The sequence below is a fragment of the Apodemus sylvaticus genome, chromosome 17 (genome assembly GCF_947179515.1).
Source record: "Apodemus sylvaticus chromosome 17, mApoSyl1.1, whole genome shotgun sequence".
NCBI lineage: Eukaryota > Metazoa > Chordata > Mammalia > Rodentia > Muridae > Apodemus > Apodemus sylvaticus.
In genome coordinates this window covers 12,622,652-12,646,671 of record NC_067488.1, presented here as the reverse complement: position 1 = coordinate 12,646,671, position 24,020 = coordinate 12,622,652, and the positions used below count along the sequence as shown (strand labels likewise).

Genomic DNA, 24,020 nt, shown 5'->3' with positions numbered 1-24,020 from the left:
GTGACACAGACCCCAGGAGCAGGTGAGAAATGCGCAAGCGAACTCATCTGAACGCCGCTGCAAGCTCCTTTAATACCCTCTACTGGTGCCCCATTGGTCCCAAGAAAACATCTCTTCTAAACACCAGTTCCTGATTGGCTGTCCTTGTCCGAGTCACTCTTTGGTCTCTCAGACAGTCTGGAGTTAGGTCCTCCTAGAGGAGATTTCTTTGCAACTGCACAGCCTCTGGTGTTTACACAGAGGTGATTACCGCCACCGTTTCTCCTATAGAGAGTGATAAAATGCTTTGAGGAGGTACCTAGGGTCCAAGGCTGATTTATGTATCTATCTTCTCAGTCCTGTCTCCTGGAGATAAGGCTGTAAATGCTGATGGCAAGTGGACCACGGACTCCAGGTGAACAGTTACTACTGCCTCTCCCACAGTGCCCAAATGTCACATTCCTAAATTTTACCTAAACCATAGATAGCACTTAATCCTAGCAGCTGGCAAAGTCACAACGGGAAAAAAAAAATGCTGTTATGCATCCTTTTTACTCCTGAAGGATGTCATAGAACCAAGCAAAACATGTTTGATTCCTATTTATTCAAAACTTAATTTCAAAAGCTTTTCTAGACACTCATTTCCCAACTGAAAATTACTTAATTTTATCCCTTTGATTCTGTGTACTTTCAAGGGAATAAAAAGACATTCTAAAGCATAGATTTTTATTTATCTGGGTACAGTGTCTTTTTAAAAATAATTGGTGGGTCTGATTCACAAATAAATCATTGCAAAGGCAGTAGGCAATTTTGAGTGCTCTGACCACATTCATTTTGAATGTATCTCCTTTAGAATGGGAAAAGTTTCTCTTGAGCAACGTGCAGATACATGTGTTAATTGGTGGGGTCTGACAAATTTGCACCCCAAGAGAGGAGCTCTGATTTTTTATTTTCACTATAACAAGGGCATGCAAATGGAGGGGAAGACACAGATAGCAGGTGATGGGATAGCTGGACAGTCACGGCCCAGAGAGGGGCTCACCTCTGGGACACAGGGCCAAAAGTCACTGGCCACTAAAGAAGGATATGACACATTTGCAGACACAGTGTGCTAACCACCATCCACTTCTAGAAACAAATTGTGGATGTTCCCATGCGAAGTAATGTGTCCAAAACTTTTTTTTTTTAAAGCAATACATGATGCATTGTCTTGAAGTGCCAAGTTCATTTTGTTACAGGAACTGGGATATTTCATAATAAAAATGAAGTAGGAGCCAGCAGTGAAGCAATGGTGATTCCTTTCTATAAAAAACCTAGGCATGGTGCATGCAGTCCTTAGATTTCATACAGCCCTACTTCTGTCCGGTCCTTATTCCTGCTGTGGAGACCCAGGATAGCCTGTGGTAGATGGCACATCCCTCTGGGTACTCTAATACTCATAAAAACTCAGTAGTTCTAAGCTTCTTAGTGGTCTGTATCATCTTACAGTCTTTTGTTAAATTGGTAAAATAATTCTGAAATCAAAATAATTTTATTTTGCAAAAATTTACTATTTTACTGAGTATGTGTATGTTAAAAGTAATATTAGTTTGGTCCTAAATTCTCTTGCCATTCTCATTCGAGCTTAAATGAATGAATCAACCATCCTCAATGCTTTAATAAATAAGGAGAACATTTACAAGGGAAAGCAATGTGAGTTTTCTGTTGCATAATAGTCACCTGCACTGATCACAGTATAATGTACACATTAACTTAATACAATGAATGAGCTTAGTTATATTTAGCTATAATGAAACTTAGTATTTATTTTTCCAGTTTACTACAGGTAGGAGTAGATCTGTTTGGACTGTTTTTGGTTGGATAGAAGTGCTTATAAGATAACATCTTTCTGCTTCTTTGAACTTCTAAACTCAGAGGCCCACAGGAAACTCAGATGATGGGCCATGTGATTACAAAGCTTAGGCAATGTCAGTAACAGTCAAGTAATTTTATTTTCCTAACAAAAACAATTCTGAAAAGTGAATGCTAATTACCTTGAATTTCTCTTCTGAATTTTAAATTACTTAACCCCATCCAAGCACCTGTGGTCAGCAAGGCACAATGGCACACACTTTTAGTCCCAAGTGCTTGGGAGCCAGGGGAAGATGGATTTCTGTGAGTTCCAGGCCAGCCAGGAAAACCTAGTGAAACTTTGTCTCAACAACAACAACAAAAACAAAAAACAAAAACAAAAGAAACAAGGCAAACAAAACCCAAAACTAAAATCTGTGGGCAAATATGAACCAAAATTATACCATATAAAATATTCAAGTAGATACATGCTTTGAATAAAAAAAGATGTATGTTTCAGAAGTCTTTATGATGAAAAGGTTTGTAAGGTATATGACTGGCTGGTTTTGTGTCAACTTGATACAAGCTAGTATCATCAGAGAGGAAGAAGCCTCTGTTGAGAAAATGCGTCCATGAGATCCATCTGTGAAGCAGTTTCTCAATAAACGATCAGCTGGGGAGAGTCCAGCCCATTGTGGGTGGTTCCATCCCTGGCTGATAGTCCTGGGTTCTATAAGAAAGCAGGCAGAGAGAGCCAGTAAGTAGCAGGCTGTTGTGGCTCCGGCAAGAGCTCCTGCCTGCAGGATCCGTTTGAGTTCCTGTCCTGACTTCATTCAATAAGAAAAAGCAATATGGAAGTGTAAACCAACTAAACCCTTTTCTCCCCAACTTGCTCACTGGCCATGGTGTTTTGTTGCAGCAATAGAAACTCTAACTAAGGTAGTATATCTTTAAGGGTCTCCTTAAAATAGTGTTTTCTTTGCCAATGTGAGTGGCCAAAGTATGGAAAAAACAAAAGAAGGATCCTAATAGGAGAGTCATGCCCAGTTTACTTGGGTCCTAAGACAGACTCATTCATGAGCATATGTAGACTACATAGCTGGCTTCCCTGTGCCATGACTCAAAACTCATGGATTTCTGTCTCCTAGATGACACAGGTTGTCCCAGCAGCCAGTCAGTGTCCCCTGTGAAGACTCCCTCAGACACTGGGCACAGTCCTATTGGCTTTTGCCCTGGAAGCGATGAAGACTTTACCAGGAAGAAATGCAGGACTGGAATGGTTGGTGAGGGGAGTATCCAGTCAGCTCGTTATAAGAAAGAACCCAAGGGAGGCATCATAAAGCCAGGTAAGTACCCTTTCATTTTTAAAAATGTATTTCTTTTATTTTTTGAGATTAATATAATTGTATGAGATTATATATATAAGTAATATATGTATATTTATAAAAGCAAATTGTATATATTTTGTATATATAATTAAGTTAGATTATTTATGTAATTAAATTTCCACTTCCCTTTCCTTGCCCTAAACCCTCTCATGTATCTCTTTGCTCCTTTTCAACTTAATGGCCTCTTTTTATTTCATTAATTGTTGTTATATACATGTAGGTGTCTATATACATATGTCTAAGTACATCTGATTAGTCTGTATAATATTATATGTCTGTATGTTTTCAGGGATGACCATTTGGTGTTGGTTAATGAATTGGTGTGTTCTTCCTTCAAGGAGATACAGTGCAGTAAGAGAGATTTCCATCTGAAACCTGCCTATCAAGTCAGAAATGACTCATGTACCCAGGACCCAGAAACCTTTTTAAAGGATGTAGCATGTAGAATATTTAATGCAATAGCTGCTAGTAATTAAGTAGAGTGTGTGACCATTAGAGACAGGGTTTTTTTTTTTTTTGCATGATGGTGCCTTAGAATCTCGTTTATTAAGATGTGTGAATCCTGATTTAATGACCCTTGACCAAAGGTATCGATGGAGAGAAACCTGATTGCATTGCTCATAAGCACTAATACCATCTAAGGAATCTTGTGTTGATCTTTATATTTGTATTTTCTCAGTCAACTACAGTTTCAAACATTGTCATTGTGAGCGTCCCTGCTGCTTTTGAGTGGAGCCCAGTTCTGTACAGTAAATTCCTTATAGGAGGAAAATTGCCTGCATTGTCTGAGCAAACCTGTCCGTCTCGTAAAGATAAAGAGAGGAAATCCAGGAAGCCAGGCCCTTGGATGACTCTTACAGTTAATGAACTGCAGTGACCTAGGTTGTTAAAGCACAGGAAAGTCCTGCTCTCTGGTTAAAATAATGCCATCTGTTATCCACAGCTCCTCTAGGCCCTTAGCCAAAGGTGACCTTCAGCTCCAGAGGTATGCTCTACATTTTGTTTTTTTTTTTTTTAGGTTCATTAAAACCAATACCAGTTTATTAAAATAGGAAGCAATTAGTGGCTATCACTTTGGAGGTCTGGGACTTTTTAAGATTAAGCAACCAAAGCCAGTCTAATTTTAGGTCCATTGCTCTAGATTTGGGAACACTGCTGTCCCTACCTCAGAAAGGAGTCCCTGAAATGCCCCCGAGGTCAGTGACAGAAAGAGCAAATAATGGCTTGCGATGTAATGTGAGCAGAGGGACCTGCCAGGGGGTGCAGGAAGGGATGGGAAAGGTGAATAGCAAGTTAGCCTGCTCTCTGCCAGCTGAGCCCTGAGATGCCCTTGGCAGGAAAAGCATTCCTGCCCGGCAAAAGCTTCTACTGGAGACTTCTGAGAGACCATCTGTCATTACAGCTTCTGTCATTTCCTAACCATGCAGATTTAATTAAAAGTTGCATCACAGACTGAAGCAAAGCATTCCTACAGAACTGTTGGATGTTGAATCTGCTTTCCAGTTTTGCTTTTATTCCCACTTTTGCAAAGCATTGGAGGATGCATCTGTGTTTGTCATGAGCCAAGTGTCCAGTCGAAACATCAGTGGGAAATGGACTGAGTTCTTTGTACAAGGAGTTCAGTGGGAGGGGAGCGTGAAGGTGATGATCACCTGTGACCTCGTTTGAGGGAGTTTGTAATTCAAGGCAGAGCACAGTATGATAAATCTGATAGCTCTGATCAAAAGGAAAGGAATGGACGTCTTCTTCCCTGGTGGCTTTCTGAAGAATCAGGTGGTTACACCCACCACCACCACTCACCCACTCTCACATACACTATACCTGTTTGTGGGTGCTGTCAGGATTGTAAACTATTTTACCCAGAAGTGAAGCAAGCCCATTAAAATATTCCAGAGCCACTTGTAGTTGCTGATTCATTACTTGGAGAATATCTCAACCCTGGGAAGGAAAGAATCCACTGACACTATTTTACAAATTGAAGTATTAAAACCTTTGTCCACAGATTGACTAGAAAGGCTAGGAGCAGGCAAAATTACACAACTTAAACAAATAAAAATAATAAGAGGAAAAACCACTAGAGGCAGTTGAAGAGATAAGAGTGGGCAGGGCCAAGAACTCTACCCAGAGGCTGAAATGTTGAAATCTGCATTTGAAAGATGCCGCAGTATCTCCTTAGCCTAGGCATCAGATATCCCCAGCTAATGAAATTAGAGACCTGGTTGGCTGAACTATAATAACCTCAAAACAATGGTCCAGGATTGGTTACTTCTAGAAAAAAAAATTCTCACATCCAAAAGGTGTTTACTAGAAAACCCAGAAGATACCAACTAGGTTAGTGATAAATCAGCTCTGGTTCCCTTAATAGAGCCCTTTTACAGGGGGAAGCCCATATGTGTTCCTGGTTGTTTCTACTTCGGGATTAGTTCAGTGAAGTGAAACAACTACTTGGCCAATTACCTGAATCCATTCTTACAACCTCTGCTCCTGGAGCACCAGTACAGACCTGAAAGTTAGCATACCAGGTATAACTCCAGGTACAGTTCCAGGTGTAGTTCAGGTGTAGCTCCAGGTATAGCACCAGGTGCAGCTCCAGCTGCAGCTCCAGGTGTAGCTCCAAGTGCAGCTACAGGTGTAGCTCCAGGTGTAGTTCCAGGTGCAGCTTCAGGTATATCTCCAGGTGCAGCTCCAAGTATAGTTCAGGTGTAGCTCCAGGTGTAGTTCAGGTACTACTCCAGGTGTAGGTCCAGGTGCAGCTCCAGGTGCAGCTCCAAGTGTAGTTCAGGTGTAGCTCCAGGTGTAGCTCCTGGTGCAGCTCTTCTTGTTGCCTCTTTGGAATTTGAATTCTTTTTCAGTATGCAGGTGGGTCTTGAGCTCACTGCAATCCTTTCGCCTTAGCCTCCCAAGTGCCAAGATTCCGAGCATTAGCCAAGACACTGGATTTATAACAGCCAATCTGGTTTTGTTGCTTTTGTTTGTTTTGAAAGCAGGATGATTATATAGTTTTCCCTCCCCCCCCCAACTCCTCCCAGATCTTCTTCACCTGCTCTTGCATTCAAATCCACACTCTTTTTCTCTCTCATTAGAAAACAAACAGGCATCTAAAAAATCAATAATAAAAATAAATAAATAATGTATAAAAAGCAGAATAGTACAAAATGAGCAAGCAAAACAGAAGAAAACCAGTTAAAGAAAACACACAAGAAACACATATAGATGAAGAGACACACACATTTGCACACACAGAAATCCCATAAAAGCCGAACCAACTGGACACCAAAATATATACCCAAAAGACCCTCCAAAACGCTATTGAGTTCATTTTGTGTTGACTATCTGCTGCTGGACATGAGGCCTGCTGGACATTAAGAGTAGTTTGTATCCCCAGTGACTGTTGTAGAAAACTAATTTTTCTTTTGTGGGAGTTATCAATTGTCAATAACTTCTGGGTTAGGGATTAGGGCGTATATCTAAATCCCTTCTCAGTGCTGAGACCTCATCTGGTTTAGATCTGTGCAGGCTCATGCTGTCACAGTCTCTGTAAGTTCATACATGTTTGGGGCCTGTTGTCTTTTGAAATGTTTGTTTCCTAAGTGTCTTCCTTCCATTCAGGGTCTGATGGGGTTGGGCAAGGTTTGATGAAAATAGTGGTTAAGTATTACAGCTCCGAGCAGAAGCAGACATTCCACTGAGTATTGCAAAGTCTTTTCACTCTCTTCACATCGTTCTATTGTAGGTCTCTGTGTTTGCTCCATATAGTGCCGACAGGGGATCTTCTGATGATGGCTGAGAGAGAAAATGATCTATGAATACAGCAGAATATTATCAGGAATCATTTTAGTGCCAAATTCTTTTATCAGAATAGAAGTATTTGGTTTTTCCCTCAGCGTTGCTGGGGATGGCGTCCATCTCATGGAGTGGGCCTTAAACCAAATCAGATAGTGGTTGGTTGCTCCCGCAAGCTTTATGCCACCATTGCACCAGCTGATCTTGCGGACAGGTCACTATTGCAGATTGAAAGGTTTGTAGCTGCATTGCTGCTTACCTCTCCCCTTAGTGGTCTACAGAATGCCTTCCAGTACCACAAACACTAGTCAGTAAGGGTGAAGGCGCTAAGTAGACTCTAGCTCGACTTTCTATTCTTTGTGTTCTTTGGCATGGAGTTAGTTTCCTCACATCTTGTCAGCCATAAACAAAAGACTGCAGCAGTAGAGTCTCAAGCATAGACTGAAATCTCTTTTTGACATTAAAATAGATAACTGTAAATATATGAAATTACGTCTACTTTGGCATTCTGAAATATGGCTGATTACCAGTAATACCAATAGAAAGAAAAGCTGAGAGTGTATAGAATATTCAGTGTTCTTGGCAACATTCCAAACTCTTAACTAACTTAATTTTAACAGCTGTACCAAAAAAAAAATTGATATCATTATCCTACATTTTGCAATTTGGAACAATAAAATGCAAAGGTGTTTAGTAACTCATACCAGGTCACAGAGCTTATAAATGGGTTTTGAACAGGTTAACTATACTACTTCCTTTTATCCATTACAGAAGTTGTAAGGTCTGCCTCGAAAAATGTAATTTTAAATATGGTAGAGCACTGTGACAAACTAAAAAAGTGTACCGTATAAGACATAAATATAAATATATATGTATAAATATATGTATATACATATATTTAAGCAAATATATATTATTTTTAAATTTTAAAAATTCTTATTAGTTATTTTACATTATCCAATATAGTCATGGGTACATGGTGATAAGTGTAGCTGATGACAATGTCATATCAGTTATTTTCAGAAGGTTGAACATAAGCTGTTTTGAAGCAAACCATGCTTCAAAATAAATCATGAAGACAGGATGTAAACATTAAAGAAATGTTACAGTCCTAAGTTATTTTCATTTAATCATCAGTAAAGCCATTCTCTACAAAGATAATAGTACCAGTACTACCAACAGAAAGAAAAGCTGAGAGTTTTCCTGACTACTCACTGTCCTTGGCAAAATTCCAAACTCTTAACACACTCAATTTTGACATCATACATACACACACACACACATACATATAAGTATAGAGAAACAGAAACACACAGAATATAAAGACATCTCTTTTTTATGTACACACACACACACAGAGAGAGAGAGAGAGAGAGAGAGAGAGAGAGAGAGAGAGAGAGAAAATGAGAATATGAGAATAGTTGGTGATAGAATTCAGTCTGCCATTTTCTAGATGTCCCGGTTGGTTATTGCCAACTTAACATGACCTAAAGTCACCCGGGGAAGAGGGACCCTTCTGTGAGAGTTTACCTTTATTCATGACTGATATGGGAGGGAAGACTTAGCGCACTCTGGGCAGTGATATCCACAGCCTGGTGGGACTGGGATGCATAAGAAAGCTGCCTCAGCAGGAGCCACAGAGCAAGCCAGGCAGCCGTCCTCCATGATTTCTGCTCCAGGTTCCTGACCTGACTTCCCTGAATGTTAGACTGGTGCCTAGAATTAAAATCACAGCAAACCTTTCTTTCCTTCCTCAGTTGCTTTTTGGTCAAACATTTTATCACAGCAAAAGAACAAAGCTGAACATTGGACAAGAGCTCTACCTAATTTCTTAGATTTTTTTTTAAAAAGATGTATTTATTTTATTGTATGTGAGTACACTGTAGCTGTCTTCAGACACACCAGAAGAGGGTGTCAGATCCCATTAAAGATGGTTGTGAGCCACCATGTGGTTGCTGGGAAATGAACTCAGGACCTCTGGAAGAGCAGTCAGTGCTCTTAACTGCTGAGCCATCTCTCCAGCCCCATTTCTTAGATTCTTAAAAGAAGATCATTACTTTGGCCAAGAGAGCATTGGAAGTTATTGTAAAATGGGACTCTGAAGTTTTCATGCTGAGAGAAAATGTTCACATGGAATAGATAATGCTTTGTGGTAGGCCATTTCATACTATCCCAGCAGGACCAAAAGAGCATCATAAAGCATGGATGTAATGAGCACACTTAAGTGTTTATCTCTATGGCTGGTTTACATATTTACTTTCATGTCTTTCTCCCAATCTGTGCCTTTGATGACGTACTCAATCAAAATAATGATGCCAAATGTCCCTTAATGGGCTTTCCCTAAGAATTAGTGAATCATAATCCTCCTCTCGAAGGCAACTGCTGTCCAAATCCCAGTCTCCTAGGATTTATTACATGGCCAGTGTTTGCAGCCACTGAGTTGGGGGTCTGCCAGATGCTCACTACTTACTCTAGTATTGAGGAACCCACGCAGCCTCTCATACTGAGGAAGACACAGCCGACTACACCCACCACTGAGCTTCTTCATCAGCCCTCAGCGTGACAGACATAAACCTGGAAACATCTTTCATATGCAAACTTACAAACCAAGAGCTATAAATCTTGCATATGTGTGTGTGTTTTAGGTTGGGCTTTTTGTTTCCTCCATACTGGAGAAACACTTACTGAAGAGTGTCTGCAAAAGAATGGGAATACTTGAGGAATTCCAGTACTTAACTGCTTGGTAAAAATACATGGTTATAATAGCTTACATCCAGTCCCACATCCTGTGGTAACAAGAGAAGAGGACTGTGTTATCAGTCAGGGTTCTCAAAAGGAACACCCTGATACAATGAACTAATTTACATATATATATATATATGTGTGTGTGTGTGTGTGTGTGTGTTCATATATATGTTGATATATGTTCACATATATGCATATTTTAGAGTGACTTTACAGGCTGTGATCTGAGTAGTCCAGCAATAGCTGTCTCCTGATGAAAAAGTCTGGTAGTTGTTCTGTCCACAAGACTTGATGTCTCAGTAATCCTAGTCTGGTGTTGGAATCTCAAGGAATTCCTAGAGAGCTGCCAGTTTTCCACCTGTGTTGGGATCTTTAAGAACTAGGTATTAATACAAGCAAAGGAGCGGCTCAAGATTGATGAACTTGTTGGTGAGAGTCAGGCCAAGTCGGCAAGAAGCAAAGGCTTCCTTCTGTTGTTATGGTGATCCAGAATGAGGGTGGATCTGACCAGAAATGGTCTAGGTTTAGGACAGGTGTTCCATCTCAACCCAACAAAGAAAAACCTCTCACAGATGTGCCAAGTTTGCTTGAGTTTCAGTTCATTCCAGATGTAGTCAAGTTGACAGCTGAGATTAGATATCACAGGTCACATTATGGAAAATCCAAAGAGAGGGAGGTATTGTAGACTTGGATAGAGGTACCAGTGATCTGAGTTTATTGTTTTCTTTACAATTGCATTTGTAATATAGCATGGGGTTGTGCTTGTACACTGGTTTGCAAAAAAAAATCTACGTATTTCACAAAGTAGTCTGTTTCCTTGGGTAAATTGGGTAGTAGAATTCTTCTACCACATGTCCTAGATCAGGGCATCACTAATAGGCATCAGTAAATAGGTGCTGTGGCACCAACCAGAGGTGAGCTTCTGAAACATGGCTATAGTATGTTTGACAAAATACTTGAGGCATTGCATAAAGGAAGGGGACCCTCAGTTCATCATGCAATTGAGGTTTCTGCTTGTCCTAGGTTCGCCTCCTGGGTATGCATCCACTACCTTCTCTGTTTACTTGACACCTGTCTGTGAACTGTTTTGAAGGCACTGACAGCATTCTCATGAAGTGCATAGAGAAGAGAGGAGAAGGATGTAGTGTCTGCTCTCATGTCACCCAGATTAACGTGAGGATGCAGCTGAAACATAGGAGTATAGGATAAGCTCAGCTGTGAGACTAAAGCAAGGGCGAAGGCTAGTCACCAGGAAAGGCAGGAGATGTCCTGAGATGGACACCTGAGGCTGTCCTTTCCAACCTGGGACTTGTTTGGGTGGCTACCAGGGTGGTGAGAAGGGAAGGTGAAGTCTGTGCTGTCAGAGTGTTTGGGGGGCGGGGGGGGGGCAGTCAGGGTTTCTAGAGAGAAGCTGTGGTTCAAAGAATGTGCTTGAGATTGATTTCTCATGTAACTTGTAGAGCTTGAATTCCCTAGGAGTGCGACTGAACAGGGTATAAAATTCAGATGGCTAAGTGCAGGATGGAGAGAGAGGAAGCAGACAGGCACAGCCCAAATGACTTAGCACAAAGATAACCATTTTCTTTTTGCTTTTTTTTTTATTTATTCGATATATTTTTTATTTACATTTCAAATGATTTTCCCTTTCCTGGCTCCCCACTCCCTGAAAGTCCCATAAGCCCTCTTCCCTCCCTCTATTCCCCCATCTACCCCTTCCCACTTCCCTGTTCTAATATTCCTCTATACTGCTGCACTGAGTCTTTCCAGAACCAGGGGCCACTCCTCCGTTCTTCTTGGACATCATTTAATGTGTGGATTATGTCTTGGGTATTCCAAGTTTCTAGGCTAATATCCACTTATCAGTGAGTGCATACCATGACTGATCTTTTGAGACTGGGTTACCTCACTTAGTATGATGCTTTCCCGCTCCATCCATTTGTCTAAGAATTTCTACCATTTTCTTAAAATCATTGGATTTGCCAACTCTGGGGAGCTTGGGATATATGAAGTCATAAGTTATAAGTGATTTTGAATTTATTTCTTCTAATTAAAAGTATTTATACGGTCTTACTGATTTAGATATAGAACTATATATATAACATATTATGTGTAAATATATAATTTTTTTAGACAGGGTCTTCCGATGCAGCCCTGGTTGACCTGGGGCTTTGTATATAGACTAGGCTAGGCTTCGTCTCCCAGAGGTCCACTTGCCTCTGACTCACGGGTGCTTGTAACTGTGCTCTACCATCCCAACTACTTATATTTTATTTAAAAGTCTTCCTCAGTTATTTTCATCTCTTGAACTATTTTTTTACTTTTTCAGATCAAATCATCTTCTCTTTGACCTATTTTCCTTTAAGTTAAAGCAATGTCAAATCCATGTCCTATACTCACTCTCATAGGTTATGTATATAAGACTACATTTATCGTGAGGGTATAGGTTTTCATTAACCCCAAATACCCTGATTCAACTTACATTTCTTTGGCCCTTGCAGCATAGACTTAGGTACTTGGATGATTCAGGCTGAAAGAGCAGCTGAACTGCTGTAAAAAGCTCGCTCCTCCTTGAGTGGCCACAGTGCCTGCTGTGTACCAGGTAGAGGGAAAGGGCAAAGGGAGCGTGGAAGGTGCCTGGTCATCTTAAGGATAGGATGAGGAGGGGCTCCATGCCAGTCTAATTATAACCCAGGACAACTTAGTCACATGGACACCTGTTATCATAGAAGAGTGGACTGTAGATATGGAAATCAGCAAATAACCAACAAGTTGTCACAGTGGTCCCTGCATAGAAGAAGAACAGCTGGCTTTTCTCTGATCCTGTAGGTATCTGAGTGTTCCTTCACTACTAAGAGCTATTCACTTCCTGAGATCACATAGCAAGAGGTGCAGGGTTACAACCAATCACTTGCTGCCTTCATTGCTTACAAGGGATCCTTAACATGTGCAGGATATCATTCCTTAGGAATAATTAGGAAATGAGTTTCCTGCCCAAGCATGATCTGAAGAAGGAGAGCAGTAGCATGCCAAAGTGGACGGGGAAAGACCACAAAGGAGCTTCAAGAAGGAATGAGAATGAGAATGAATGAATATGAATGAATATGAGAAAATGAGAGCATTTTCCCCAGGGAAGCAGGGAAATGCACACAAACTGGTCACGCAAATCGTCATCTCTAGAAACATACAAAGAAGTAATATTATACAGACCAAGCAGGTTATATTTAGAAATATGTGTGAACACACACACACCCACACACACACCACTACCACCACCACCATTATCACCACCACCACCAGCAGCAGCAGCAATTAATGGAAAAAGATACCATGGATTTGAAAGAGAACAAAAAGGGGGTATGGGAAGATTTGGAAAGAGGAAAGGAAGAGAGAGATGATGTGATTACAATATAACCTCAACAGTGAAACAAAAGAAAAATGGGTTTTTAAATATTTAACATCTGAGACTCTCATTTTATTTTAAGAAATCCCATCAGATGAGCTCTGAGAGCCAGCACAGACAGAGACCATTTCAGACTGCCATGTGGTTTTCAAATGGCACTTTCTGTTCAAAGAAGGTAATTATGAGAACTCTACAATAAGAGGCTTGGGGAAGGCTCAGTATACAAAGATTGCTGCTTCTCTGAGAGGTAATTGAGGAAGGAGGCACTCTACTTATATTTAGACATGGAAGTAGGGTGATCTGGGTCAGCCTTGAGTGTGTCAGGAAGGGCTAACAGAAGGGAGAATATGATGTCAAGAAATGTTCTCTCTTTCTCTCAGTTATACATAAAAATGGTGAAATCTTGGCTTTTTCCCAGTGCTGTGGAGATCATGAGTGATGTGAGGTATGGAGCAAGGCAAGCACAAGAGCCTAAACCCCACACGGCACTGGCAAGGCGGTGTACACAGCCTCCATCTTTGCAGTTGTCACTGTCAGCATTGGAGAGAATGCTGTTACAGCAGGAACCCTTTGCCTGTATTTACTAAAAACAGTAATAAACAGTATTTACTCAATGGGTGATCATGTTTATTGTAATCCAGAAAACAGAAAAAAAAAAAAGAAAAAGTTTGAGACGTTTACAAATCACGCAACTTTCAGGCATTCAGACACTCCCCTCCCAATGGGCTTCCGTTGTCTGTAGTGTCTTGGTAAGAATCGTCCTGATCTCAGGGAGTGTCTATTTCTAGAAAGCTCCTGTCTGCAAAGTGTTCCTACAGTTGTCTCAGAGAGCCCCAGATTCCATTTTCTCCTTCTCAGAACAGTCGTGCTTCCCTGTTCTCTGCCTGGCAGCATGGCGAAATGACCTGCATACTTAAATAGCTGTAATTCATGCAGTGCTCAAGGTTTTCCCTCAAAACATCACATGCTTGCTGTTGGATTTAGAGAGCACTGTAGGTGTTTGGTGTCATTTCTGGCCATTCACTTGGGCATTATAATCAAAATGTGGAATACGGTTGCGTGCTTTGTACTAGTATCGCCAAAGGATTAGCCGGTGTGCAAGCGTTCGCTTCCATTTGATGATTTGGTATTTCTGCAAATGCTTTGTGTCCATTCACAAGGGCGATGCTTTCATTTGAAATGCTGCAGTCACCAGGGTAAAGGCTCAGTGCTCTTCCCTGATAGGCCAGCTCTCCCTCTTGCCTCCTGTTGCTATGGTGCCCAGCAGAGTAACTTCCTTGCCCTACACAAGTAGGAGGCTCCGTCTCCATGGATACCCGACTCTGAGATTGTACTCTACTGAGAGATGAGCTGCACACACTGTATTTCTGCAAAAGACATACCCTAGCCCGTGGTGGGAGGCTGCTTTCAGAGGCAGTGTTTGTCATGAAAGTCTATGGCGCTTACCCTCTTAGTAAGTACTGTTAGTCACAGTAAGTAAATGGTTATATTGGATCAGAGTGATATGCTCTGTGTAAGTGTGTGTGTGTGTGTGTGTGTGTGTGTGTGTACATGAGTATACATATGTATGTGTGTATGTTATAGGATACAAATACATAATAAAAACAAATTTTAATTCTGCCATTTAGGTATTCTGAATCCAGGGTCAATAACTAAAGTTTGTATTTTTCTTTAATGCCTACATATGTTGCTTCAATTCCCTCATCTTTTGTGAGTTTGTGTATGTGAATTAATGCCAAAAGTTAAGTTTAAAATGACGCTGGATGATTATATTTTAACATGTTCTCTTTACTCTGAGCATTGCATGATGCATTTGTAAACAGCGAGTGGGGCGTTATGAGTGCCTGAGTTAGGGGAATAGGCAAGCACGGCCACAATTAACGCTAATTGGCGCCTCCCAGTTTGCAGTGGGACTCTGTGTAGGCTGAGATGTGATGCGTTTATTATCAAGAGAGAGAGAGTCAGCTTCTGTGATTAGTGAAAGATGCCCATGTCTGCTGTTTAGCTATGAAAAATATTCAGGGCACGTCTGCCTGACCTACTTTAATTTACTTTTCTTCCATGGCATCTAGTAGAAATTCAGAAACTCTTCATGTCCGTGGGTTGGACTGTAGGAGATTTTTATTTGTGTGGTCTGAATTAATGGACTATTTTTTCTGTACTGTACATTCCAACAGTATAAAGGTTGAATTCACATTGTCATAAAACACAAGAGTCGTCCTAAAGTGCCCTTCATCTGCAAGGCAAATGATTAGTGCCTGTGGTGTTAAAATTATTAGTAGGCTCACTAGAATGGCTATACACATGTTATTCTGACTCTAGTTAAACAGTCTTAAAACTGTAACATTAAGATTTTCAGAATGTCTTCAATAGGTGTGTGTCATATGATGACTACAAATACATAAAAAAGGGGGCCATGAAGTATAAGATTCTGATGTTTAGTGATGGGGGGAGGGAGAGGGAGGGAGAGAGAAAGAGGGAATGAGAGAGAGCACAGAACATTATGCTAGATTGTAAAGTTATTTTGTTTTCCTTAATTCATGGCCATTCAAGCAGAGGACATACTATTTGGTATCATATTTTCCAACAGTTAGTCATAAAGTGTAGTTGGCCCAAATGGCAGAAAGTTCTACCCCTGAGAGCATGAACATGCTGATGACTATTATGTTTCCAACTTGTCACATGGGTCAGCAATTGGAGATTTTATTTTATAACTATTTCCATCAGCTGATACAGCAATGTGCAAATCTATGTATCTGTAGCTAATGAATTTCTCTTTCTTGTTTATCTCTAAAGTAAGGTGTGTGTGTGTGTGTGTGGTGTGAAGGTGTATATGATGTATACATGGTGTATATGCGAGTCTGTATGTGTTTGCTATGGGTCTGTGTATGCATTTGAGTATGTGCGTGCCTGTGAATATGTGCGTGGTAGATGGTGTATATGTATGGGTATACTGTGTGTATGGTGTGTGGTGTGTGTGTGTATATGTATATATGTGCATGTGCCTGTGTGTGTATATGTGTATGTGTGTTTAATTTGACTTCAAAATGTCTTTGTCTTTTACCTAAAATATGCAGACATTGTCAACTAAGGTTCTTTTTAAAATTTAATGTCTTAGGGCATTTCATAAATATTAGGTGGTATTATAGTAAGACTACTATAAGTGTAGTCCTCATCATTGTGAGACCACAAAGCAGTCAAGGGAGGCTTGAGATAACAGCTTGAGCAGTCTTTTCAGCCTATTAACTGTACTAAGAATCTACATGCACTGGGTGTTTTGAAGGGAGTTGTAAGTTTCAGTGTACAAGAGAATGTAACTATCTCAAAGTAAAACATGTTGACTTTTTGTCCACTTCAAATAGGTTGCTCTGCGTTTTGTTAAATAGTTACACATGCATAACGGAATGCTTTCCAATTAACTGCGCTGCTGGTAACAGTGACTATGGAAGCTTTTACCCTGTGGAAGCACTGTGAAGGAAGTTAAGCCACAGCCCAATTCTAGTTCATATTTATGCAACGAATTGAATATGTAACAATTAAAATCTAGGCTTGGGATTTCTAATCTCACTTCCTGAAAATATTTCCATTCATGGTTAGTGGAGTGGATAAAGTATTTTAAAGAAAGAGTAATTGCATTAAGTTGAAAGACCAGGGAATGGTGGGGGAGGAAGGGATGGGAAATGACTGATTAGTATGTATAGAAGCAGGCCCCATGCTGGGCGTTTTCCTTCTGCACTAATTCTGTATGACATTAAATCAAAAGATATAAAAATAAATAAATGGAATGGAAAATAGAAATTGGTGGTGCCATATGTACAGAGCCTGCTGGTGCTTTTTTTAAAGCACGGGAAGAGTTGACCTAGATTATACTCTGCAACTTTATTTTCATTTTGTCCTTTCATTTCTGCTTTTTCTCTCTGGCATATTCTATTTCTTCCATCTGCTTGCCCTGGGAAGAATGTGCCGTGTGTACAAAGGACTATATTGCCAGCCCACTTGAATAAAAAAATGGGTCGGGGTGGGGGCTCTAGAGGTGAAGAACTCAGAAGCAATGAAGAGCCACACACCCCACCTACCATTTGCTTAGTATGCTTTTACACGTATGCTCCTCAGATGCTCTAGAGAGAATAAGCCTCTTTTCTAACGTCCCAAGACAATTACATCTTTAACGCCATCCCTACTCACAAGACAGCTTTCAGATTTATTTTACTGGTCTTAAAACAAATGCCCTTTTTTTCCCATTGATGCTGGCCATGCACGTGCTTGGGCAGCTTGTATGTTAAGCGCTTGGGTTGCTGTCAGAGCATTAGCTGACCCTACCCCCCCTCGGGAGCATTAGGCAGTCTTGGTTAACAGTTCTGTACGCTGAGTCCTTTTCCAGCAGTGGAGCTTGTGGCTGTTCAGGTGGAGGGGTGTTCCCTTGGCTGACGCAGTGGTGACATTGTTCATGGGAACCAGATAGCCCTGAGTCTGGTTTCTTGCGCTCACTTCAGCTACTGAGATAAGCAGCTCTGCAGGTCTCTTCCAGGAAGATCTGATTTCTGCCGAAGACTAGGAGGAGGCCCGACTGTTCTTGAGCAACGGGTGCTGTGCCAGAACCTGACACTGGTTTATAGCCTGGCATCCAATGCTTTTCTTCCTGAGAAGCAGTAGCAACAAGGGATCCCAGCCACAAGCTTGGAAGAGAGTTCATAAAGAGAGACGGTGTGGGATCTGCAGAGTCCACAGCTGCAGCCCTTGAAGGGGTTTGCTTGCACCTTGAGAGCTGGCTAGGGCTCTGCAGCGTAGCATTTCTACCATCAGTCTCTGCCGCCATCCAACAGAACTGAGCCCCGCTCCACACTAATGTTGCCCACTAAAACATTATGCTTTTAGAATGGTCTCTGGGTTATATTTAATCTGTATTTCTAAATCATTCTTTATTGAGATATAAAATTCTCTAGAACAGGAACTAACTTTTCCTCTTCTCACTCACCCTGCCCTCCGCCTAGCCACCCTCTTTCTCTGTGCTACTCTGTCAATCATTTCCATGTATATTGTTCTTTCTCTTAGTCACTTCATTATATTTTGTTTTGTTAGACTTTGGAACGTTCCTTCTTTCTTCTTAAGCATTGCACATGATGTGTGCCCAGAGAAGAGTATTTGTGACGGGTGTGAGCATGACCATGACCTGATTCCATTTGAAGAACTGCTGTCATGAAAACCTGCCTTCTCTTCCCATATTCCACTCTGCTTCACAGCAAGACTGACCATTATACCAAGATGTGTGTATGTGTGTGTCTGTGTGTGTGTGGGGGGGTGTGTGCGGGGGTGTGTGTGTGTTTTCATTTCCTTACACTTAAAGGTAATTTTTTCACCTTGAACACATATTCTTGAAAAATATGATGGAATTCAAAGCTACATTTTTTAAAACCCTAAAGCAAGGCTTTCTCTATCTTTTCATTCTCCTCCTTTGCCCAATACCTTGTACTTGGTAGGTGTTCAAGGAATGCTTGTGAATAGGCACAATTGAGCCTAGGAGGTGGTGTTGTGCCTCTAGATGGAGTATTGACTGACTCCAGTTGGCTTGGTCCTTTGGACCCTTGTTTTACCTCTTCCAGGTTCTTGTAAATGTAAGGCACACGAATGTCACATCAGATCTGGTTGCTCCAGGGTGTTTTCCTACTGGCATTTCCAGATCCTGCTTACCTTCTTTTTGCTAGCAGGCCAGCAGTCCCCAGTGGCCATGAAGACAGCAACCTTCATTGTTTGTAAGCCTCTGTTTTGCTTTCCTGTTCTCTTTCGATTTTTCATAAAACCTCGTGGGGCGGAGAAGGAAGGAGCAGAGAGAGCAGAGAGCAGTGAGTCCCCTTGAATTACAGACTAGCTGGGCAGGCAACGGCCTGGCCTGAGCATGTGTGCTCTGTGCCAGCTGTCACTGTGCCTGAGATCCTGGGCATCGTTTCATTAAAACAGCCCATAGACGCACAGAGCTAATCTTTGGGCAGAACAACGTCCAATTTTGAGTGCCCTTCATTCTCTCTGAAAGCTATACATCTCATTAGAATAAGCAGAAAGCCCTTTCAGAGGGAAGGAATGGGCAAACAGGAATGCCCAGAAGCTTGAGATTTGTGGGAGCTTGAGAGGAGGGATGGTTTGCAGTTGATAGACAGTGATGGGGGCGGGGCACAGAACTAGAGCCCATCGCTGGAGATAGACTACCTCGCCTTCCTTTCCTCCACCCAAGCTCCAGAAGGAGAGCGGGAACCAAGCACAGCATCCCAGGCCCATGTGCCCAAAGAACTGCAGTTTCTTCTTCAGTTCTCCTGGAGGCAGAAAGAAAAAAGGAAACAGCCCATGTAGATAGAATTGCTGACCATATTGCAGCTGGCAACATTATTTCCCTATTATTCATTGTGCCTGAATTCTGGGTACCCTCACCCCCCCACCCGGACACAGTGTCATCTTTAGCACTGCCACAGCACCATGTTGTGACCAGGTGACGCAGGGTGGAGAGAGGGCCCACTCCACCTGCCCTGTACCTGCTTTCCTTTGATCCTTTGGCATAATCTAGAAGCTCTCGGATGGTGGCCAGGCCCTCCCCTGGAAATATTTCTACCTGACGTCTCTAGTCTCTATCCAACATCTTCACTTTTTTGTTTACGTTCCTTAAACAGATGTCACAAAGCAACCACCCTGTGAACTTGCGTTTCTCTATCTGAGTTTGTTCCCATCCTTGTTACTTGTTTTGGTTTTATTGGAGTGTACAGGGATAAATCCAGCATTGATCTTTGACTATCTCAAGGCATTCAGATTGTGTTATTCAGGGGTTTTTTTTTCTTTTAGTAGTTCCTCAGGCTATATGCCAGATAGAATTTCCATTTGTTGACTGACATAATCTCCATTTTGTTGGCTTTCCTGGCCTTTGACAAAATGCATTTATACATATCTCCTTTAGGCTGCCGTGCAGCCAGGTGTGCAGTCCAAGACAACATTATTTTTAACGTTTTAACTTTTCCTGTTAAGTCCTTTCGTTCACCTGGAACTTTACACAATTTTTGCACTAGGAAGTTAGTTTTGTAAATGTACAAGCGCTGAGAGAAGAGGCCCTACACTCATCTGCTTCTCCTTTATATGCTCTCCAGATTCTAACTGTAACTGTTGTGCCGATTTCTGCCCAACCCCCAGCCACACCCCAAACCATGTTGTCACGGTCTGGGTAAGGCATAACTCGGCTCATATCATGACCTCATTCACAGATGGCCTCCCTCTGTCCAAAGCGTGGCAGTTTTCACGCCTCGATACACTACTTGCGTTTGGACTCCATTTTTTCCTCATCTGATTACTGTATTCCACTCAAATAAAGGACTGGGCGGCCTACACACCCCACTTCCTTTCTTCCACACATCAGTTTGCACTGCTCCTGTTCCTGCTTCTTGACCTCAGGTCCCTTCCCCTATTGCTTTCTGGTTCATGGTCCACACCCATCTCAGGTAGCACTGGTCCCTACTGCCCTGATGCCCTCACTCTCACCAAGAATTTCTTCCCCTGCTGTGTACTTTGTGCCGTGTGTGTGTGTGTGTGTGTGTGTGTGTGTGTGTGTGTCTTAGGGTTTCTATTGGCTGTGATGAAATACCATGACCAAAAAGCAAGTTGGAGAGCAAATGGTTTATTTGGCTTTTATTTCCACATCACTGCTCATCACCGAAGGAATTCAGGACAGGAACTCAACCAGGGCAGGATGCTGGAAGCAGGAGCTGATATAGAGGCCATGAAGGGGTGTGGTTTACTGGCTAGCTTCCCATGGCTTGCTCAGTCTGCTTTTTTATAGACTACCACGCTAGCGATGGCACTACCCACCAACAGTGTGCTGGTCCCTTCCCCACTGATTACTAATTGAGAAAATGCCTTACTGCTGAATCTCATGGAAGAATTTCCTCAGCTGGGCTCCTTCCTCTTTGATGACACTAGCCATGTCAAGCTGACCCACAAACCAGCCAGGGCCTTGTCTACCCTCATCATGCAGCCTAGCTGCTTGGCTGGAAGCTCTACCAGTTCCCTGAGATCCTGAGTGCTGGAACTGTGTTCTTTCTGTTGCTGCCCCGCACAGAGCGCTAGAGTGTAGAAGACAGCTCGTACTTGAAATAAGCTGAGTTAGATGTCATCACCTAGCTGGACTCCAGCTGTCAGATCTTTGTGTCTTGTGATGGTGAGCTCCCAAACTGGGAGGAACTCAGCCTCAGCCAAGTTGGCGCTGACACTCATCATCTCTCAGAACTTCAGGTCCCTCATCCTTTCTCTTTCTAGGAATAGAAGGATGCAGGGGGGACACCAGAGTTGGGGCTCTTGAGCAAGAAGACTCTGAGGACATCCAGCTTACAGCAGCATTGTTATCCAACACTGACACTTATTGTTGCTTATCCCTTCCAGGCCTGTGGCACTGTAGTCTGCTGTCAGTACAGTGCCATCCATGTTTCTGTTCATGTTATCAATTAAGCACACTAAACGGGGTAAGGACAAGGCTAGAGCAGGGTGACATACTGCCAGAGGTTTCCCTGGAGATTGATGGGCAGTTCATTAGTCAGGGTTCTCTGGGTACCGAAGCGTGCTATCACCTAGTGCACATGGTAGCTTTGTTTGTCAGAGAGTCTTAAATGTTTGTATCAAATATCTACTGAATTTCAGACATGTGCTTTATATTACAATTTCAACCCTATCAAAAAAGAGAAGTGTTTTTCATTTATGATTCTCAGGGAAGGGAGAACCAACCATTGCTAGCTTCTTTTCGCAGTCATGTGAGACTTTTTCTATAATTTATGGTGATCAACACTAATGTCAATAGGAATTAATTTTTTTTCACAATTTGTCCCTTCATCTACAAACTGCAAACTCCACCCCTCCCCATTTCCAACCTGCCACCACTCTGTAATTACACAAAAACTGGTAGTCATGCTGAGTGGAACATTCCTTGAGTCTCCTGCATTCCAGGCACCATGCTTGCCTCTGGGGATGTGGTGAGGAATAAGACACAGGCCTTCCCAGGTACGGGCTAGTGCCCTTAACTGAGTTTTAAGAGAGTTGGGTAAGACAGATAGAGGTAAAATGAAGGGAGTATTGATTTGTTATAAATAACATCAATCTATCAGCTCAACCCAAGGGAAGATAGGAAAAAGAAGATGTTTAGCTTGGTCACAACGCCCTTCCAGGAGACATCACTGAATTCTAACAATGAAAGAATGTTTAGTGCTGTGAAAATTGTCGGGGTAACTGCACTTCCTTCAACCTTGTTTTCTTGGAAGTGATGGTAAGTTCACGACCAAGTATGTTAAAGCGTGTCCACAATAACCATGCCGTGTAATGAAAGCTTATGAGGCTAGGACCATGAAGGAGGGGTACCCACTCTCTTCTTGAAGCAGCTAAAGGTCAAAGGTCAACTGGGACCTGAAGAAGAGGTAGTAGTTAGACAAGCCTGGAGGGAAAGAAAATAATCCCAGCAGAAGGAACAGCCTGTGTGAGAATGAAGCATCATGGGCATTGTAGGTCATGCTAAGGACAGTGAACTTTGTCTCACTTGTGTCTCCCATGACACAAGTGACCTGGAAGAGCTTAAGGAGGGAATTATCTAAGGAGATTTATGCTCTGAAGCAGTATGGAGGACAAAGTATCTGGGACCACATCCAATGGTACTGATAATTCATTTAAAAACATATTTATAATATGTTATGCTGACTGAGAATATAGGCTCATTCCTGTTATACAAGAATTCCTAAGGAAGCTCATTTTTTATTGGATATTTTCTTTTTTTTTAATACTGATTTTCAAATAAGCATAGAAAAAGTGTAGGGCCTATATATAGGTATTAGTCTGACATAGTGCTGTTTTTTTTTCTTTTCTTTCTTTTTTTTCTTTTTTCTTTTCTATATTCTTTGTTTACATTCCAAATAATTTTCCCTTTCCCAGTTCCCCCTCCCTAATAGTCCCATAAGCCCTCTTCCCTCCACCCATTCTCTGATCTACCCCCTCCTACTTCTCTGTTCTGGTACTCCTCTACAATGCTGGAGGATATTTTCTTTATTTACATTTCAGATTTTATTCCCCTTTCCTGGTCCCCACCTCCAGAAACCCCCTATCCCATACCCCCTTCCTCTACTTTTATGAGGTTGTTCCCCCACCCACCCCTTCCTGCCTTCCAGCCCTGGGATTCCCCTACACTGGGGCATCCATCGAGCCTTCACAGGACATATGGCCTCTCCTCCCATTGATGTCTGACAAGGCCATCCTCTGCTACATATGCGGCTAGAGACATGGGTCTCTCCATGTCTACTCTTTGGTTGGTGGCTTAGTTCCTGGGAGCTCTGGGAGGGTCTGGGTGGTTGATATTGTTGTTCCTCCTATGGGACTGCAAAGCCCTTCAGCTCCTTCAAGGCTTTTCTCTAACTCCTCCATTGGGGGTCTGTGCTCAGTCCAGTGGATGCTACAAGCATCCACCTCTGTATTTGTCAGGCTTTGGCAGGGCCTCTTGGAAGACAGCTATATCAGACTCATATCAGCAAGCACTTCTTGGCATCCACAATAGTGTCTAGGTTTGGTGACTCTATATAGGATGCAACCCTATGTGGGGCAGTCTCTGGATGGCCTTTCCTTCAGTCTCCACTCCACACTTTGTCTCTGTATTTTCTCCAGTAAGTGTTTTGTTCCCCCTTCTAAGAAGGACCAAAGCATCCACACTTTGGCCTGCCTTCCTTGTTGAGTTTCCTGTGGTCTGTGAATTGTATCTAGGGAAGCTCTTCAGCAGCAGACATACGAAGCATGGGTCCACATGGCTCCACAGCCTGATGATGATGATGATAAAGAATCCTTATTGTGCAATTAAGGAAAACATAGTGATGTTTCATGCCCACAGTATTCCCAAGCAA

The 24,020-nt window shown here is 42.0% G+C and overlaps 1 protein-coding gene across 2 annotated transcripts in view; it reads left to right on the top strand.

Moving 5' to 3' along the window:
- Positions 1–24,020, top strand: part of Sybu (syntabulin) — a 67,632-nt gene that overhangs the window by 23,491 nt on the left and 20,121 nt on the right. Inside the window, exon 3 of one of the 2 annotated variants that reach the window (XM_052161467.1) lies at positions 2,958–3,155. In XM_052161467.1, coding sequence (XP_052017427.1) covers positions 2,958–3,155 — 198 coding nt within the window. Of the gene's footprint in view, positions 1–2,957; positions 3,156–24,020 lie in introns of those variants that run through there. The other variant, XM_052161468.1, reaches the window with a different exon arrangement.